Source organism: Mustela putorius, unplaced genomic scaffold (assembly GCF_011764305.1).
Source record: "Mustela putorius furo isolate JIRA1106 unplaced genomic scaffold, ASM1176430v1.1 tig00003853_pilon_pilon_pilon, whole genome shotgun sequence".
Lineage (NCBI taxonomy): Eukaryota > Metazoa > Chordata > Mammalia > Carnivora > Mustelidae > Mustela > Mustela putorius.
Genome location: NW_025422005.1, coordinates 79,533,280 through 79,547,946, shown reverse-complemented (window position 1 = coordinate 79,547,946; position 14,667 = coordinate 79,533,280). Strand labels below are relative to the sequence as shown.

Here is a 14,667-nt window from a genome sequence, read left to right as displayed (position 1 = left end):
CAGAAGCCAGTGTTCTCATCCTCAAATAATCCCAGCACAGTCCCCGTGGCCTCACTCCACCCCACCCGTCCCCATACATACACTCGCGCACACCCAACGCGCGTGCCTGCTGGGGCACGCGCACAGGCACACAGGCGCGCACGCGCACTGGCTGCGGGGGTGGAGTGGGGGGCGCGGGGGTATCTAGGTGGGCTGTCAGGTGCTCTGCTGTTTCTCTGAGGAGCTGTAGGCACTCTTGGTCGGCGTGGCTGAGCTTGCCTCCACCTGTGGTCCCCTCGGACTTGACGCCCCCAGCTGGAAAACCGGCAGCGCCCCCCCACCCCCACCCCCCACCACGGTATCGGTATCATGTATCATGCCAGCCAACACTACCTGAAACATTTCACACCTCGTAAAAATGGTATGTCAGTTTCGGGTGAGGGGTTGGGACGCTTCCCATCTGATTTGGCCCAGGGCACGAAGGCCCCTCCCCCTCCCCCTCTTCCCTCTGCGGTCCTTCCTGTTTTCTCTCTGACTCTGGAGCACAGCTTTGAAATCTTGCTGAGAAGCAAATCTGTCCCTTCTGCTCTGAACGTTTATTTGTGGAAGTTCGGCAGGGGAACGGAGGCTGTGCCAAGACCTGCCACACTGCTGGGAAATCTGAGTTTCCCTCCCTTCCCCCTTCTCAGTGGATGTTGATAGAGGAAATTTGGCCTCACAGGCATTTTGCCCCCCCCACCCCGTGTCCCCCCTTCGCTTCCAGTGTGGCATGATTCAGTTTTCTTTACTTGCCCTCAACCACTGTTCTGTCGCAGTTTTTACTTTTCGGATTTCATTTCATCTGTGTCTCTTTGACGGTAGGGTGGCTGAACATGGATTTGGGAGGGGCCACAGGACCCAGTCTTGGGGGTGCTGACTACATGTGACTTTCAATGTCCTGCTTTGTTCTTGGCTCTGCTCCCTAAATTGCGGAATAAATGTGGGTGGACTGCTTGCTGCCCAGGGTGAGCTGGCCATGGGTTCTCTTCTCCGGGATCTTTCATTGCAGTTTGTTAAATTCAACTGAACCATTTCAATTTTCGGACAATATTGCCGTGTCATAATTCTCTGGAAAAGCCCCACATCTCCAGGAATTTATAATGAGGTCCCATTAATGGCTTAACCTCATGATCTCCTCTCTCTTCTGATTCTGAATCTTTGGGTTGTCAACTTTCTCCCACTTCTGTGTGAGGGTTTTGAAAGGGAAGAAGGAAAGGAGTGATACCCAGTGCCAGCAGTGTGAGGTGAGGGGTGGTGGTGGGGGCAGCAGGGCTGTTGAGTGGAAAATAAAATTAAGTCAGAAGATAGGTTTTTTGGGACTCCTGTGTGGCTCAGTGGGTTGGGGCCTCTGCCTTCGGCTCAGGTCATGATCTGAATGGAGCCTGCTTCCTCCTCTCTCTCTGCCTGCCTCTCTGCCTACTTGTGATCTCTGTCTGTCAAATAAGTAAAATCTTTTAAAAAAAAAATAGGTTTTTTTGTTTTTTTGAAAATTATGAAGCCCACAACAAGTATATTTGATATAGAGCATTAGTATTTATTCTGCTTATATCTATGAAACTTTGTGTCTGTTTTAATCAAAATCTTCCTTGTGCAAATGAATTTCAGTAAAGAAGAAATAAAAAGGAAATAGGAAAGAGAAATATTAATATACATTAAATGGGCCTTAGGCATGTGGGCCTGATTGTCATTGGCCTGCTTTGATCTCTTCTGGGCTCCAGACACACAGGAGGCCACAGCTTATTTCATGATAGATTAGGTGTTGTTTTTATGAATTTAAAAAGAAAAAATATGGAGAAGCAAAATGAAAATGACTTCAGACACAAAAAGACCCCTGTGAAGGCTGCTGTTTCCATAATGGTTCCTGGGTCTTGGCCTTTATTTAGCTGATAAAAGGTTGACAACCAATGTTCTGTGGATGGGGTTCTCTCCAGCGTAAACTGGTTTTGAGAAGGATTTCGTCTCTGATAGTTGGTCAGAACAGTACTTCTTCACCTTTTTATGAATTAGGATTACCTTTGAGAATCTGATAACAGCTCTAAACCTTTTCTCTAAAGAAATATAAGTTCACACAAACAAACAAAGTATAGGGGCTCATGGAGCCTCTGAAGCCAGGCCCCAGCTAAGAACTTTTGTATTAAAATCTCTTTCCCGCCTACCATTAATATATGCTCTTTCCTAAAGTGCCTCGCTCAGGATAGCCACAGATTCTCCCTTAACTCCACTTATGAAGTAATCAGCTTCTCCCTGTGAGCATGGGACCCCAAGGTGAGAGGACCAGCTGGGCAGCCTGCTGGAGTATACAGAAACCTGGTGGTCAGGACACTGGGTTCTGGCTCTGGGTTGGCCTCTAACATGCTGTCATTTAAGTGACCCTTGCTTACTTGCTTTACTTGCTACACTCCCCTTCTGTAAAATCAAGTTAGCAAGAGCTACGCTACCTATCTCAGAAGATGATAGCAGAAATTCACATTAGAGAAGAGATGAAAAAGCACTTGGAAACAAAAAGCATTTTTGCTTTTACCAAAGCAAGAATGCAGCCGCTTGGCAGAGGCCCCATTGTTCCCTTGTCATTGCTACACTCCCGGAAATGTTCTTCTCAAACACTTAGGTGGGATGTTCTTCTTTCTCAGACCTCTCAGACTAGCAGGAGTTCTGTCTCATGCATTGACCTTTTGGCTGCCCCTAGATTCCAAACGCTGTTCTGCTTTCATCAACCACAAATATCAAGACTGAAGTCACAGCAGAGAAAAAAAAGGCCTAGTTTCTTTTGAGCCAAAGAAAGTCCCATCACTTGTCTGTTCACATACTCCAGAGCCCACCCCCTCATCCAGATGCTCTGTCCCCTTCAGTCCTGGGAGATGACATGTCTCTGTGACCTCTCCTGGTAGAGACAGTTTGGCATTTCCCCCAATCCAAGTGATTTAGTCTGAATTCTCCATTCATGACGCATTTCCTGGTACTAAGGGTGTCCCCTCCTGGTTGCCCCCTCACCACTGAAGCCCGGCTTCCTCTCTTTTCATCTGATGCTTAACAACTGTCAGGGTGCAACAAACATACTTCAAATCCACATTCTCCTAGTTGCCTAGCAACAACTTCCCTCCTGGATAAATCTGGATTTCCTGTAGCAGTGGCCTAGGACTGAACACAGCAAGCCTGTACTGCCTGTCCACAGCGTCGTCTAATTTTCAACTTGGTTTGGGTGCTTTTAAGACAGTAGTTCATCCTTCCATCAGCTCCCAACGGCCATGTCATCCATGTACACACACTTTTAACCAAAAGCTACCCATTTATCCTTGTGTTAGGTACATCCTCAGCTTAGAAATAATACTGTTTACTGGATGGTCTTTTTGAATCAGAGAAAGTAAAACACAACAATTTCAACTCACAAAACATTCTTTTGTGTGCTGGCAGAATGGCATATGTTTGATTAATCTATTGGGTCTAGAGCATCATCAAATATTGCTCAAACAAGATTTTTTTTTTTTTTGTAGCTAATATGCTTCATTCTGCCCTAAGTAAAAAACATTACATAGTCTCATAGGAGAGATATATTTCTTGTTCCTTGAGAACCCAAACGGAGATCTAGTGTAGTCAGAATCTTCTTGATTGCCAGCTATAGCCTTCAGTCCATTTCTTTGAGTATAGATCAAGGCCCAGGAATTGCCCTGTCCCCAAAGGCCAACCATGGCTGATGGGAAATGATAGAGACACACCCTTTCCATGGCCTTACTTAGATATCCAGTCTTTCTTCAGAGGCCTAATCAGACCTTGAAATTGGGTTGACAGGGCTCAGTCCAGTTGTGATATGGAAGGGTTACTTGTTATTCAGGAAATCAAGAGAATTTATTGACATAGGAAGCACTGGTATGTGTGTGTGTGTGTGTGTGTGTGTGTGTGTGAGAGAGAGAGAGAGAGAGAAAGAGAGAGAGAGATGATACTTGCCATTTTCGTCTATGACCTTTTTTCCAGAAATGTTTTTGCATTTCCATTCAAATAAACTTAGAGCTTCTTCTGGTTCTTTTGGCAGGAACAATCCATGTGAATTTGAATAGATAATGGGGGAAGGAACCAACGGAAGAGGAGAGCCCTGGGAAAGTTATTTTATAATTTATGGCAACATCTGTCAGATGGTTGGTGGCCAGATGTATATGGAAGGGTCCCTAGGCAGGCCAGGCACTGTTCTGAGATGTAAGTGGTAACAGAGATGTGAATCCAAGACCCTCATCACTTACTATCTCCACCAGAAAAAGCCAGGAAAAGAATCGCAACTACGGTACCAAGCACATGGCTATAGAGACATACCTCATGGGACCTAAAACCTCAATAGGCTCTGTCTTTTTCCTACAGGATTTTAGTTAAGTTACTCATTAATTAATATAACATACTTACTGAGCATCTACTTTGTACCATGCCCTGAAGACATAAAACAAAATAAAACCTATCTTTATGCTTATTGAGTGGAAAGACAGAAAGTCATAGCAAACCAATACAAAAGTGATAAGTGGATGCACTGAGAATTCTAGTAGGGGCTAGGAGTAGGAAGGCAAGGAAGAGCATGGAGTGAGGGAAGGAAGGCTTTCTGGAGAAGCTGAGGTAGTTTCGGATGAGTTGACTCTGGCCTCTGGGGGTGGTGATGAGGATGAAGTGGAATGGGGTGAGTTGGCGGTTTTATTTATTTGGCTCTAAAGTAATGGGTGTAGTAGCTTTGCAGAGGCCTACAAGAATGTTTGAGACCTGAAAATTTTAAAAATTATGGCTCTGAAATACAAAGAAAATCTTTAAAACTGAAATCAATAAACATTGGATTGAATGTTTTAGGAAGGTAATATTGTTCAACTTTATTGTTAAATTTAGTGTTCATAAAATTTGAAATTCAAAAAACCAGTTTATCGTTCAGGTTTTCCCACTTTGCAAACATTCCTAAGTGTTTACAGTGATTGCGGAGAAATCAGATCATTCATTAAATGAGTTACTCAAAGCCAAATAATTTCAAAAGCAAAATTAGAAGCCCTTAAAAATACACAGAAACCTATCTATATTGATATGTAGATATAAGTATTTATAGATATGACAGAGACACGGGTGCTTTTCAGTGTGTTGAATCTGATGCAGGGCAGAGTTTTAAGACCAGCATGTGCCTACAGGCTATGGAGGTAAAGGAAAGGAGCTGGAGAGAAGATGCCCACTTAGTCAGAACACAGTCACGGATCATTTCCAGCTCAACGCCATGTGAGGAAAACAGACAACAAACTCACAAAGAAAGGGAAGTAATTAAAAGCAATTGGAGCCAGTGACTAACTGACGTCCAATCTCTCTGGACACATGAATGTGACATGCCTTTATTTTCCATGCTCTGAGTTTCTAATGCCTCTTAGGTCCCTTCCCATTATGTAGGATCTGGTGATTTTTTTCTCTGCACAGCTCTTGGGACTCCAGTCCTGATTCCAGCTTCCTCCAGTTTTTCAGATACCCCTTGGCTCCCCTCTTTGCAGAAAGGGGGCTCATCCTGCCCCACACCCAGATCCAGGATCAGTTCCTAGGTCTCCAGGCTGGGGATAGGGATGGGGAAGAATCAGTGATGACTTTCAGACTTTTAGCTTTGGTGACAGGGGAGAAGGTGATGCCACAGCGGCAGAGGGTGCACAGGACAGAAACTAGTTTGGGAAAGGTGACATGATCAGTTTAGGGTGAGTTGGACCAGGCAAAGGTCCAGCTGACACAGGGGGTTAGAGGTAGATTTAGAAGTCACCAAAAAGGTAGCAGATTAAGTGATAAAGGGATTGAGACTATCCAGGGAGAGTATGCAGAGTGAGAGGAGCAAGGCCACGGAGCCCCTCAGGAACCTCAGCGCTGAAGGAGAAGGTGGAGACAGAAGCTGAGAAGGATCAGAGCAAACCAGACAAGAGCAGAGTCACTGACATGAAGGGGTGGGAAGGACATAATCAAAAGTGTTGAGAGCAGAGAGATCTGAAAAGACAAGCACCAAAAGCATCCATTAGACTTAAAAACTAGGAGGAAACTGGAATGCTAAAGTGTCTCCATCGAGCTGTGAGTGTGGAAGACAGGGATTTTGGTGAGAAACTGAAGTCACTGCCATGGACTGCTCTTCCAAGAAGTGTGGGAATAAAGGGTGGAGGAAGGCAGCTAGACTGCAGCTGCAGGGAATAAGGCATCAGGAGTCATTCTTTTTTTCACATGGGAGAATCTTGAGCACATATATGTGATAACAGTGAAGGGAAAGCTGAAGATACATCGGTGAGACTCTTGAAGGTTAACTTTATAAAGGGAGAACTTTGTTTTCATCATTGCTATGTCCCCCAGCCACTGGCACACAGCGGACAATCTGTACATATTTGTCAAATGTTAATTATGTCATTTAGAAACTATAATTGGCTACAACAGAATGCTGAAAAAGAGTGACTTTCCTATTCCTCCCAAAGCCAAGTCCTGTGGTGGGTCATTCAGGAGTGGTGTGGAGGCTCCACAGATTTTCTCAAGAACCCAGGCTCCTCTTCTTTTCCATCACCCGTCCCTAGCACGTGGTTGGTATCTGGTGATCCTGAGATGTCTGCTCTACCTCCTCCAGCACATCAATGTTCCCGGCAGGCAGAGGGTCCTCCTTTAATAGGCCTTCCCCCAAATCCCCAGTGTGTGACTTCTCCTGATATCTTATTAGTCAGGATTTTGTCATGTTACCATCCCATGTACAATGGAGGCAGAGAAATGTCATTTTTTAGTCAGGCATTATCACCATTAACAAAATTAGATAGACATACGTATTAGGAAATGTAGAAGGAAGTCCAGCCTGATGGAAGAGAAGCAACAGAAAAGGTTAGAGGTGAAACCATGTATGCCCAGTGCTGGTACTGACCTTCTCTTCTGGAGGCAGTAGGGAGCCATGTCAGATCTCTGAGCAGGAGAGATGACATGGTTAGATTGGTCTGTTAGGTAACTCAGGCTACAGTGTGGGGAGTGCATTGGAACGGAGAAATCTAGAGACAAGGAGCCAGCAAGAATGGTATTCTGATGAAAATGTTCTGGGAGAGAGACAAGGAGAGCATGAGCAAAAGCAGTCCTAGTAAGGAAGAGAAAAAAGAGAGGAGAGAGTATTTATCTAGTATTCATTCATTCAGCTATTTATTCTTGCACGCAAAAAGCCTCTTTTTTATTTTTAAGTTTTTCTATTACAGATGTAAGTATAAAAGAGACAATAATGTAATGAACTCCCATGGATCCACCACACAGTCAGCTGTTTTCAACATTTGGCCATTATTGTTTAATATGCCCCTCACCTTTTTTCCCTAAAATCTTTTTTTTTTAAAGATTTTATTTATTTATTTGATGGAAATCACAAGTAAGCAGAGAGGGAGGCAGAGAGAGAGAGAGAATGAGGAGGAAACTGGCTCCCCACCGAGCAGAGAGCCCGACGTGGGGCCCGATCGCAGGACCCTGGGATCATGACCTGAGCCGAAGGCAGAGGCTCTAACCCACTGAGCCACCCAGGCGGCCCTCCCTAAAATCCTTTAAAGCAAATCACAGACAATATATTCTTTCACCCTTAAATACTTTCTTATGTAAAACTTGCGTGTTTTAACAAAACCACAATTCTGCCATCACACCCAACAAAATTAACAATAATTTCTTAATATTATCTAATACCCAGTCATGTTCACTTTCCTCTGATTGTTACAGCTGATTTGTTCAGATCAAAATAAAGTCCACACATGGCATTTTATTGCTGTATCTCTTAGATCTCCTTTCATCTCTACTAGATCTTATTGGAGTAGTCAGGAGGTGAATCACAGGAGTTGGTGATAACTTGCCACTGGCACACATTTCTACCTGCTGGCTTCCTCCCTACCTGTGTTCTCAGCCCCACCCTCTCATGGAATTAAAGCAGGAATTAAAGTGCTTTGCCCAGCTTTCCCTGAAACTATTTCCAAGGAGTTTGAAAAGAAGTCCTGGCAAGACCAATGTCTAGGGCCAGTGTGAAGGTTAAGTAGAGAAGATGCTTCTCAATGGTGTAGTTGCAAGGGTGGTTTTGCTGCTACTTCCTCTGGCAAATTATTCTCCCATCTGCTTTGTGGCCCTCATAACAAAGCCTTTCATTTAACAGTTAGGAAATGAACCAGAAATGCTGACGTTCCATGAAGTGTTCCCATATTCATTCTTCAGTATCAGGGCCAGAGAGACTGCAAGGGCCCCCCACCCCTACAGCAGGGAGAAGGGAGGGCAGGACCACTGCTAGAAATGGGAGGCTGGACTGTTCAAAACCTAACTCCACCTGCTTCTCAGCTGGGCTGCAACCTGGTAAGCCCACCCATCACCGAGGAGAACCACCCTGGCAAATAGAAAGCTGAGGCTTGTGGCTTGTGGTCCACAATCCTTGAGTCAGAATTACACATCGATCTTGTGAAAAATGCAGAGCCCTTGCAGACATACTCAAGATGCACACTTGAGTTTGAAAACCACTATCTTAAAGCTTAGCATTCAGCCCTAAAAGACGGAGGATCAGTGAGTCAATGAGTTTTGAAACTATCAAGAACGAAGTCATTCATTAAGGACTTGAACTTGGTTTCCAGAAAACAAGTTGTTCACACTGGGCTTAGGTTTGCAACCAGCAGACTTGTGGGCTTCCACGTTCCCTGTGTAGGTGGGACGTGCTTGAATAGTTCTGTATTGTCTCAAGGGCCTGGGGTCAGCAGAACACTGCTGTCTATGGATAATCTGCAAGAAACCTCTCTTCAAAGCTGCCAGCAGCAGCTTCAAAAGAAAGATGATATAACTAGCCAAATGTTCCATATAAGAAAGTAGTGTTGAACAGAGGAAGAGTCACAATCTACCTGAAAAAGCCTCAACGGAGCAAAGATGTGAACGGTGAGGAAGCCTGAGTGTGTCTGCGGAGCCCAAGGTGCCAAGATGGGCACCTCACCACACAGCACACGGCCTTCCTTTACAGTCCGGCAGCTGCATTGGTTTCCTTCCTTCAGGAGGCATGTTTGGTGTTGCTAAAGCAGCAATCAGAGTCACTTTGGCATATTTGATATCACTGTGAAATTATTTGTGATTGACTAGCTCAGCAGGGAGCTGAGCCTGGAATCAGACTTGGAATAAGAGCCTTTAATTTTCTCAACTAGATAAAACAGTGTTTTTGAAAGCAATCTAGCAGAAGAGGTCCTGTGATAAAAAAAAAAAAAAAAAAGGAGGTAATGTTTTTTCAAGCATACAGGAGATCAGATAGCACCCATGTGTATATGTATAACTTAATACATGTATGCACACACATACATTTTATATTTTTCCCCTATCAATTACAGCTTCCTACACTCTTAGACAGCAGTTCTCAAGGTATCAATCTGAGATCCTGGGGAAGAATATTTTCTGATATGTCGCCAAGAATTCAAGAGGTAAGTGGCCAAATGATACTAATGATAATGTAATACCTAGTGATAATATCTTTCCACCATTTTACCACACTTACTATGTCAAGCAATCTAATTGTACCTCAGACCTGTTCAAGGAGAAATACATTTGAACTTTCTGTCTAGCAGTTTCAAAGCACCTGTTCATATCCTAAATTATCTGTTCTCCTGAGTTGGAGGGAAAAGGAAAGGAACCATCCTTCTGACTTCACGCCTAGGAAGAAATGCCACCATGTCTTGTGTGGCAGAGTATCAGTGGACTTATACTGAATCGAGGTCTTTCCAGTATTGAAGTGGTCCATCCTATTATTCTCTTACAATCCACCTAAATCTATACTGCTAAGAGCAATAGCATTCACTTACAAGGTGCTTACAGGCATCATTTTAAAATGTCTTAAATATATTGACTCATCCCATCACACACACACACACACACTCACAAATCCCAACATTTTTGTGTTGTTTTGTGAAGGATGTGCATGTTTCAATTAACATCTGGTTGCACAAGCCTTTACCTGTATAGAAATTGATTCTCCACTCATACATGAGAGGTGCTGGGGGCGTAATGATGAAGAGGCCGCTATGGCCACTTCCCTAGTGAAACATACCCTCAAATGGGGAAGAGTAATGTGAAAGAAACAATTATCTTTAAGTGATGTGTACTATGAAAGGGAGACAAAAGGCGGGAAGCATAAATTTCCCCAAACATTCTCCCCTCCAATATCCTCAGCTGATTTGGGCTTAGCCAATCTTGAAAATTACGTTGTGGAATCTGTGTTCATAAAACTAAGATCAGCCTGGGCAGAGTGTAAGTGCTGCTGTGCAGGGAAGTTAGAGAAGGGCCCATTGTACTGATGGCCACCTGCTCTAGTGGGAGTCTCCGTTTAACATTCTTTTCTTCATGAGCATTTAAGAAATTCTTATCAGTATAATAGGGTTGAAAATGATGGAGAATGTGAAAAAAAGTCCCCAAAGCATATCAACACTCCTCCGTCTATGTGGGAGTTCCAAAATGTTTCTTGCCTGTCTAGATAGCAAGTGTAAGCATTTGTGAACTAGGTTGTAGCAGATGGCTCCGTTTATATTAACTGATACTAGACCATTTGACCCCAGAAAAGCCCCTTCATCTCCAAGTGCTTTGCTTAAATGAACAACATAATAATGATAATAACCCCTTACAAGACTGTCATAAGACCTACTGTTGTCGAAGCAATTTGAGATTCCAAGTTTATTATTGAAGCCTAGACTGTGATTATAGACATGACTCACAGTGTGGATCCTACACAGCACCCAAGAGTTTCAGAGGGCAAGTGTTGGCATGTAGACAAAGAAAGGGATGACAGGTAAACATCACTTATTGAAGTAGGGGAACTGTTTTCAGTCTCACCTGACTGAACCCTAATGCTTTTTTAAATTCCCAAGTGCCTTTGAAAATTACTAGTAAGCGTGTTTGAGGAATAAAAGCGGCACTGTTTTTATTTTGCATATTCCCCTAAAGGAAAGCCAGATGACATGTGGGCGCTGAGACCCTGGTGACTCTGGCAGTCCTCAGCTTAGTTCTCAGCATTACAGATCTGCCTTCAAAGGATGAGTCCAGCAAGGGCCATGGGTACTCATATGGAGAGAAGACTACCAGCCTCTTCTTAGTCTGGTGCAGAATTTAAAGGGTTCTTCCAAGGATGCCTGGGTGGCTCAGTTGGTTAAGCACCTGCTTTTGGCTCAGATCAAGATGCCAGGGTCCTGGGATCAAACCCTACCTTGGGGGGCCTGCTTCTCCCCCTCCTCCCTGGTGCTGCTACTCTCTTGCTATCTCTGTTTCTCTCTCTCCAATAAATAAATAAAATCTTTTTAAAAAAATTAAAATTAAGGGGCGCCCGGGTGGCTCAGTGGGTTAAAGCCTCTGCCTTCTGCTCGGGTCATGGTCCCAGGGTCCTGGGATTGAGCCCCGCATCGGGCTCTCTGCTCAGCGGGGAGCCTGCTTCCTCCTCTCTCTCTGCCTGCTGCTCTGCCTGCTTGTGATCTCTCTCTATATATCAAATAAATAAATAAAATCTTTAAAAAAATTAAAATTAAAAAATAAAGTGTTCTTCCAAGAATGGAGACTTCATCTGTCCTGTATTTGCTTGGATTTTAACACACACTCACACACACAGAGGAACCACAAACCACACATTTCAAGGAAATGGAAGAACTCACATTTGGTAAAATTAAGCTAATAAAAAGATAATTCTCTAAATATAAGAAACTAAATTCTAAATGACTTGGCCAAAGAAATTTGCTGTGATCTTGCTTTTCTAGGGCAGAGCCATTCCTCCATCATTTTATTTCCCATTTTTTGGCCAGTATTCCCATCTTGATGGGATAACCGAACCCAAGAACTGGCTTATAAAGAAATACTCCCTACATTTGTCCAAGGACACATTCCCAAGGAATTCAGATAAAGGCGACTAGAAGGAAGATATTAAAATATGTTGGGATTTACTCTTTGATTTTATTTAAGGTTCATTCTAGGCTCATTTTAGGCCCTGAATAGATGGCAATAGATTATTTCACAGCTGGATTAAGAACTACTGAGAATTTGCGTGTTTTCTTTTAAAATGTGGAAGTCAAATGCATATGTGGAGGTCTCCCCATACTTTGGAGCTCTGGCATCAGAGTGATGATGATTCTAGCTGCCTTAAAATAACCTGAAGTCTTTGCCTTGCTCTAGTTCATCCATCGACCAAGTGTTCAAGACTTGCTGTGGGTGGCCAGGCCTCTCATGCAGACTGGTGGTCCAGAGACCTTCACACAGCTGATGAGCGTCCTGTCTGATCTCTTATGTGGCTACCCAGAGGGAGGAGGCTCTCGAGTGTTCTCCTTCAACTGGTATGAAGACAATAACTATAAGGCCTTCCTAGGGATTGACTCCACAAGGAAGGATCCTATCTATTCTTATGACAAAAGAACAAGTAAGTTTTCTGGGTCATATATATAAAACGGCATCTGATCTGAGTGAAGCTGATGGTTTAACACTTCCAGGGAAACCCAGTCCTGGGGTTAAATTGGTCTTGTTGAGGGGCCTTGAGCAGAGAGGATTCCACTTCCAGAAAGTCCACTTCCCCTTGTGGGAAAGGGGCAGTGCTCATAAAGAATTCTGGATATGAGCCATGGAAAGAACTGAGACCCACTTGGAAAGGGAACAGAGGGGACATTTCTCACTGATCTGATTGAACTAGGGTTAAGTTCTAGAGGAAGGGAAGAAAGATAAATGAGGAGACAACCCAGAGTTGCAAGCAAAGCTCAGGACCCTGGCGAGTAAACATGGCTGTGGGCTGTTTTTACAAACAGTGCAGTGAAAATCTCTGTGTGCTCTACTGAGTTACGTTCCAAATGGTAAGTCCTTGACAAACCATCTTTCCTACCTTTTATTATTTGGGGAGGGGAGGCTTCTGTGGGGTAAAGGAATACAACTAGGTGAACTTTGAGTTAAAAGTTAAAAAGAGGCAGCAAGGCACGCACCGAAAGTAGCTGGACCCTCAGATAGCCCACATGACAAAGAAATTAAGCAGCTATGTGAAGGGAAATTATCGAGGCTGAAGCTGAGGTTCCAAGGGGAGGCCTTATTTGGCCTCTTGTCCCTTTCATGTGAGAATGGCATCCGCTCCTTGCAGTAATCCCAGGCAGGCTTCTTAGCCTCCTTCTAAAGCAGAATAAACCACAGGGCAAGCCCTGTTCTTTGTTTCTCTGATGAGGCCCTTATTGAGATGCACTGTGGCATTTTGTTACTTACTAATGATGAGCTTGTTATTGGTGGGGTACAGCCTGTTAATTCAGGTTATTTGTCAAATCCTCCAGCATAGAGTTGAATGAGACATGTGATTTAAACACACTAATGACTATGTTTAGCTCTGAGCAACAGGGGAGTTTCTACAAAATCTGTCCCTTCTCTCCTGGCAGCGACCTTTTGTAATGCATTGATCCAGAGTCTGGAGTCAAACCCTCTCACCAAAATAGCCTGGAGGGCAGCAAAGCCTTTGTTGATGGGAAAAATCCTCTTTACTCCAGATTCTCCGGCAGCACGCAGAATACTGAAGAATGTAAGGTCCCAGCTGGTCTTGTCCTTTTTTACCCTGGACCTCCCGGAAGAATGAGAGAGTGGGAGAGAGAGAGCGTGCTAGCGCATGCACTCGCGCCTGCTCCTGCTCACGGCTCATAGGCTCCTGGTAGCAAGCCGTGTGTTTGTGTTGTGCTTACTGGAGTCTTGGGTTCCTCCCCCATCCGCATTCATCCTTGGAATGCTTTGTGCCCTTGTCCCTGCCTGGGCCCTCCCTTCTCTACAAAACCTAAGATGAGGTTTTCTTCCCCAGCACCTGAATTTTATCCCTAATGGAAGGGCTCACAGTTCTCTGAAACTTGGCTGTCTGTAAGAGACAAAGGCATGAAGGGAGAAAGAGCATTTCCTTACAGGGTGTCCAAATCTAGTTTAAATGAGGCTCTGGGACAATGACATCATCAGTATTACATGTGTCTCTGAGATATTAAGAAACTAGATTCTGGCAGTGTAGAAGTGAGGAAACAGCAGATTGTTCTGGGAAATATCAGTAGACTAGAAAGTAAAGACACTCCTTGAAAAGACTTTCCCAAACACTGAGGGTTTGTGACAGGAGCAGGGAAGGCACAATCAAAACTGCTCTCTCACATTTTTCCTCCCTGTTCTTGTCTCTATATGTCTCTGTCTGGTTTTAGGCCAACTCAACTTTTGAAGAGCTGGAGCGCCTTAGGAAGTTGGTCAAAGCCTGGGAAGAAGTAGGCCCCCAGATCTGGTACTTCTTTGACAAGAGCACACAGATGACCATGATCAGAGTACGGATGGGGGAGGGGAGGAGAAGAGCCAAGAAAGTTCCATAAATTTCCTTTTCTCGGTAAAGGGTTTGATAAGCAGGGGCCTAAGGCGCTAGTTCTGGAGGCACCAAGTGGAGATGCTGACTTTGGGTGGGAAATGTTCTTTGAATTCTGGGGGAAATGTAAAAACTGATCAATGGCTTCCTGCAGTTTCTTGCTCTTTTCAGTTCACTTGAGGGCCTCAGATTCAAAGGGACATCTCCTCAGGTGGCCAGCTCTGTAACTGCAAAAGTAGTTGAGTATGTCTGAAGGCTGTCATTTCCAGCTTTGCAAAACCAGGAGATTAGAGTCCTATATAGCAGAGATAATTAAAAGAGAAAAACAAAAAAACATTAAAAAAGAA

The 14,667-nt window shown here is 44.0% G+C and overlaps 1 protein-coding gene across 1 annotated transcript in view; it reads left to right on the top strand.

Moving 5' to 3' along the window:
• ABCA4 (ATP binding cassette subfamily A member 4) overlaps window positions 1-14,667 on the top strand; it is a 123,591-nt gene that overhangs the window by 23,366 nt on the left and 85,558 nt on the right. The window contains exons 7-10 of the mRNA XM_004752571.3: window positions 9,336-9,425; window positions 12,151-12,391; window positions 13,380-13,519; window positions 14,169-14,285. Coding sequence (XP_004752628.2) covers window positions 9,336-9,425; window positions 12,151-12,391; window positions 13,380-13,519; window positions 14,169-14,285 — 588 coding nt within the window. The remainder of the gene's footprint in view (window positions 1-9,335; window positions 9,426-12,150; window positions 12,392-13,379; window positions 13,520-14,168; window positions 14,286-14,667) is intronic.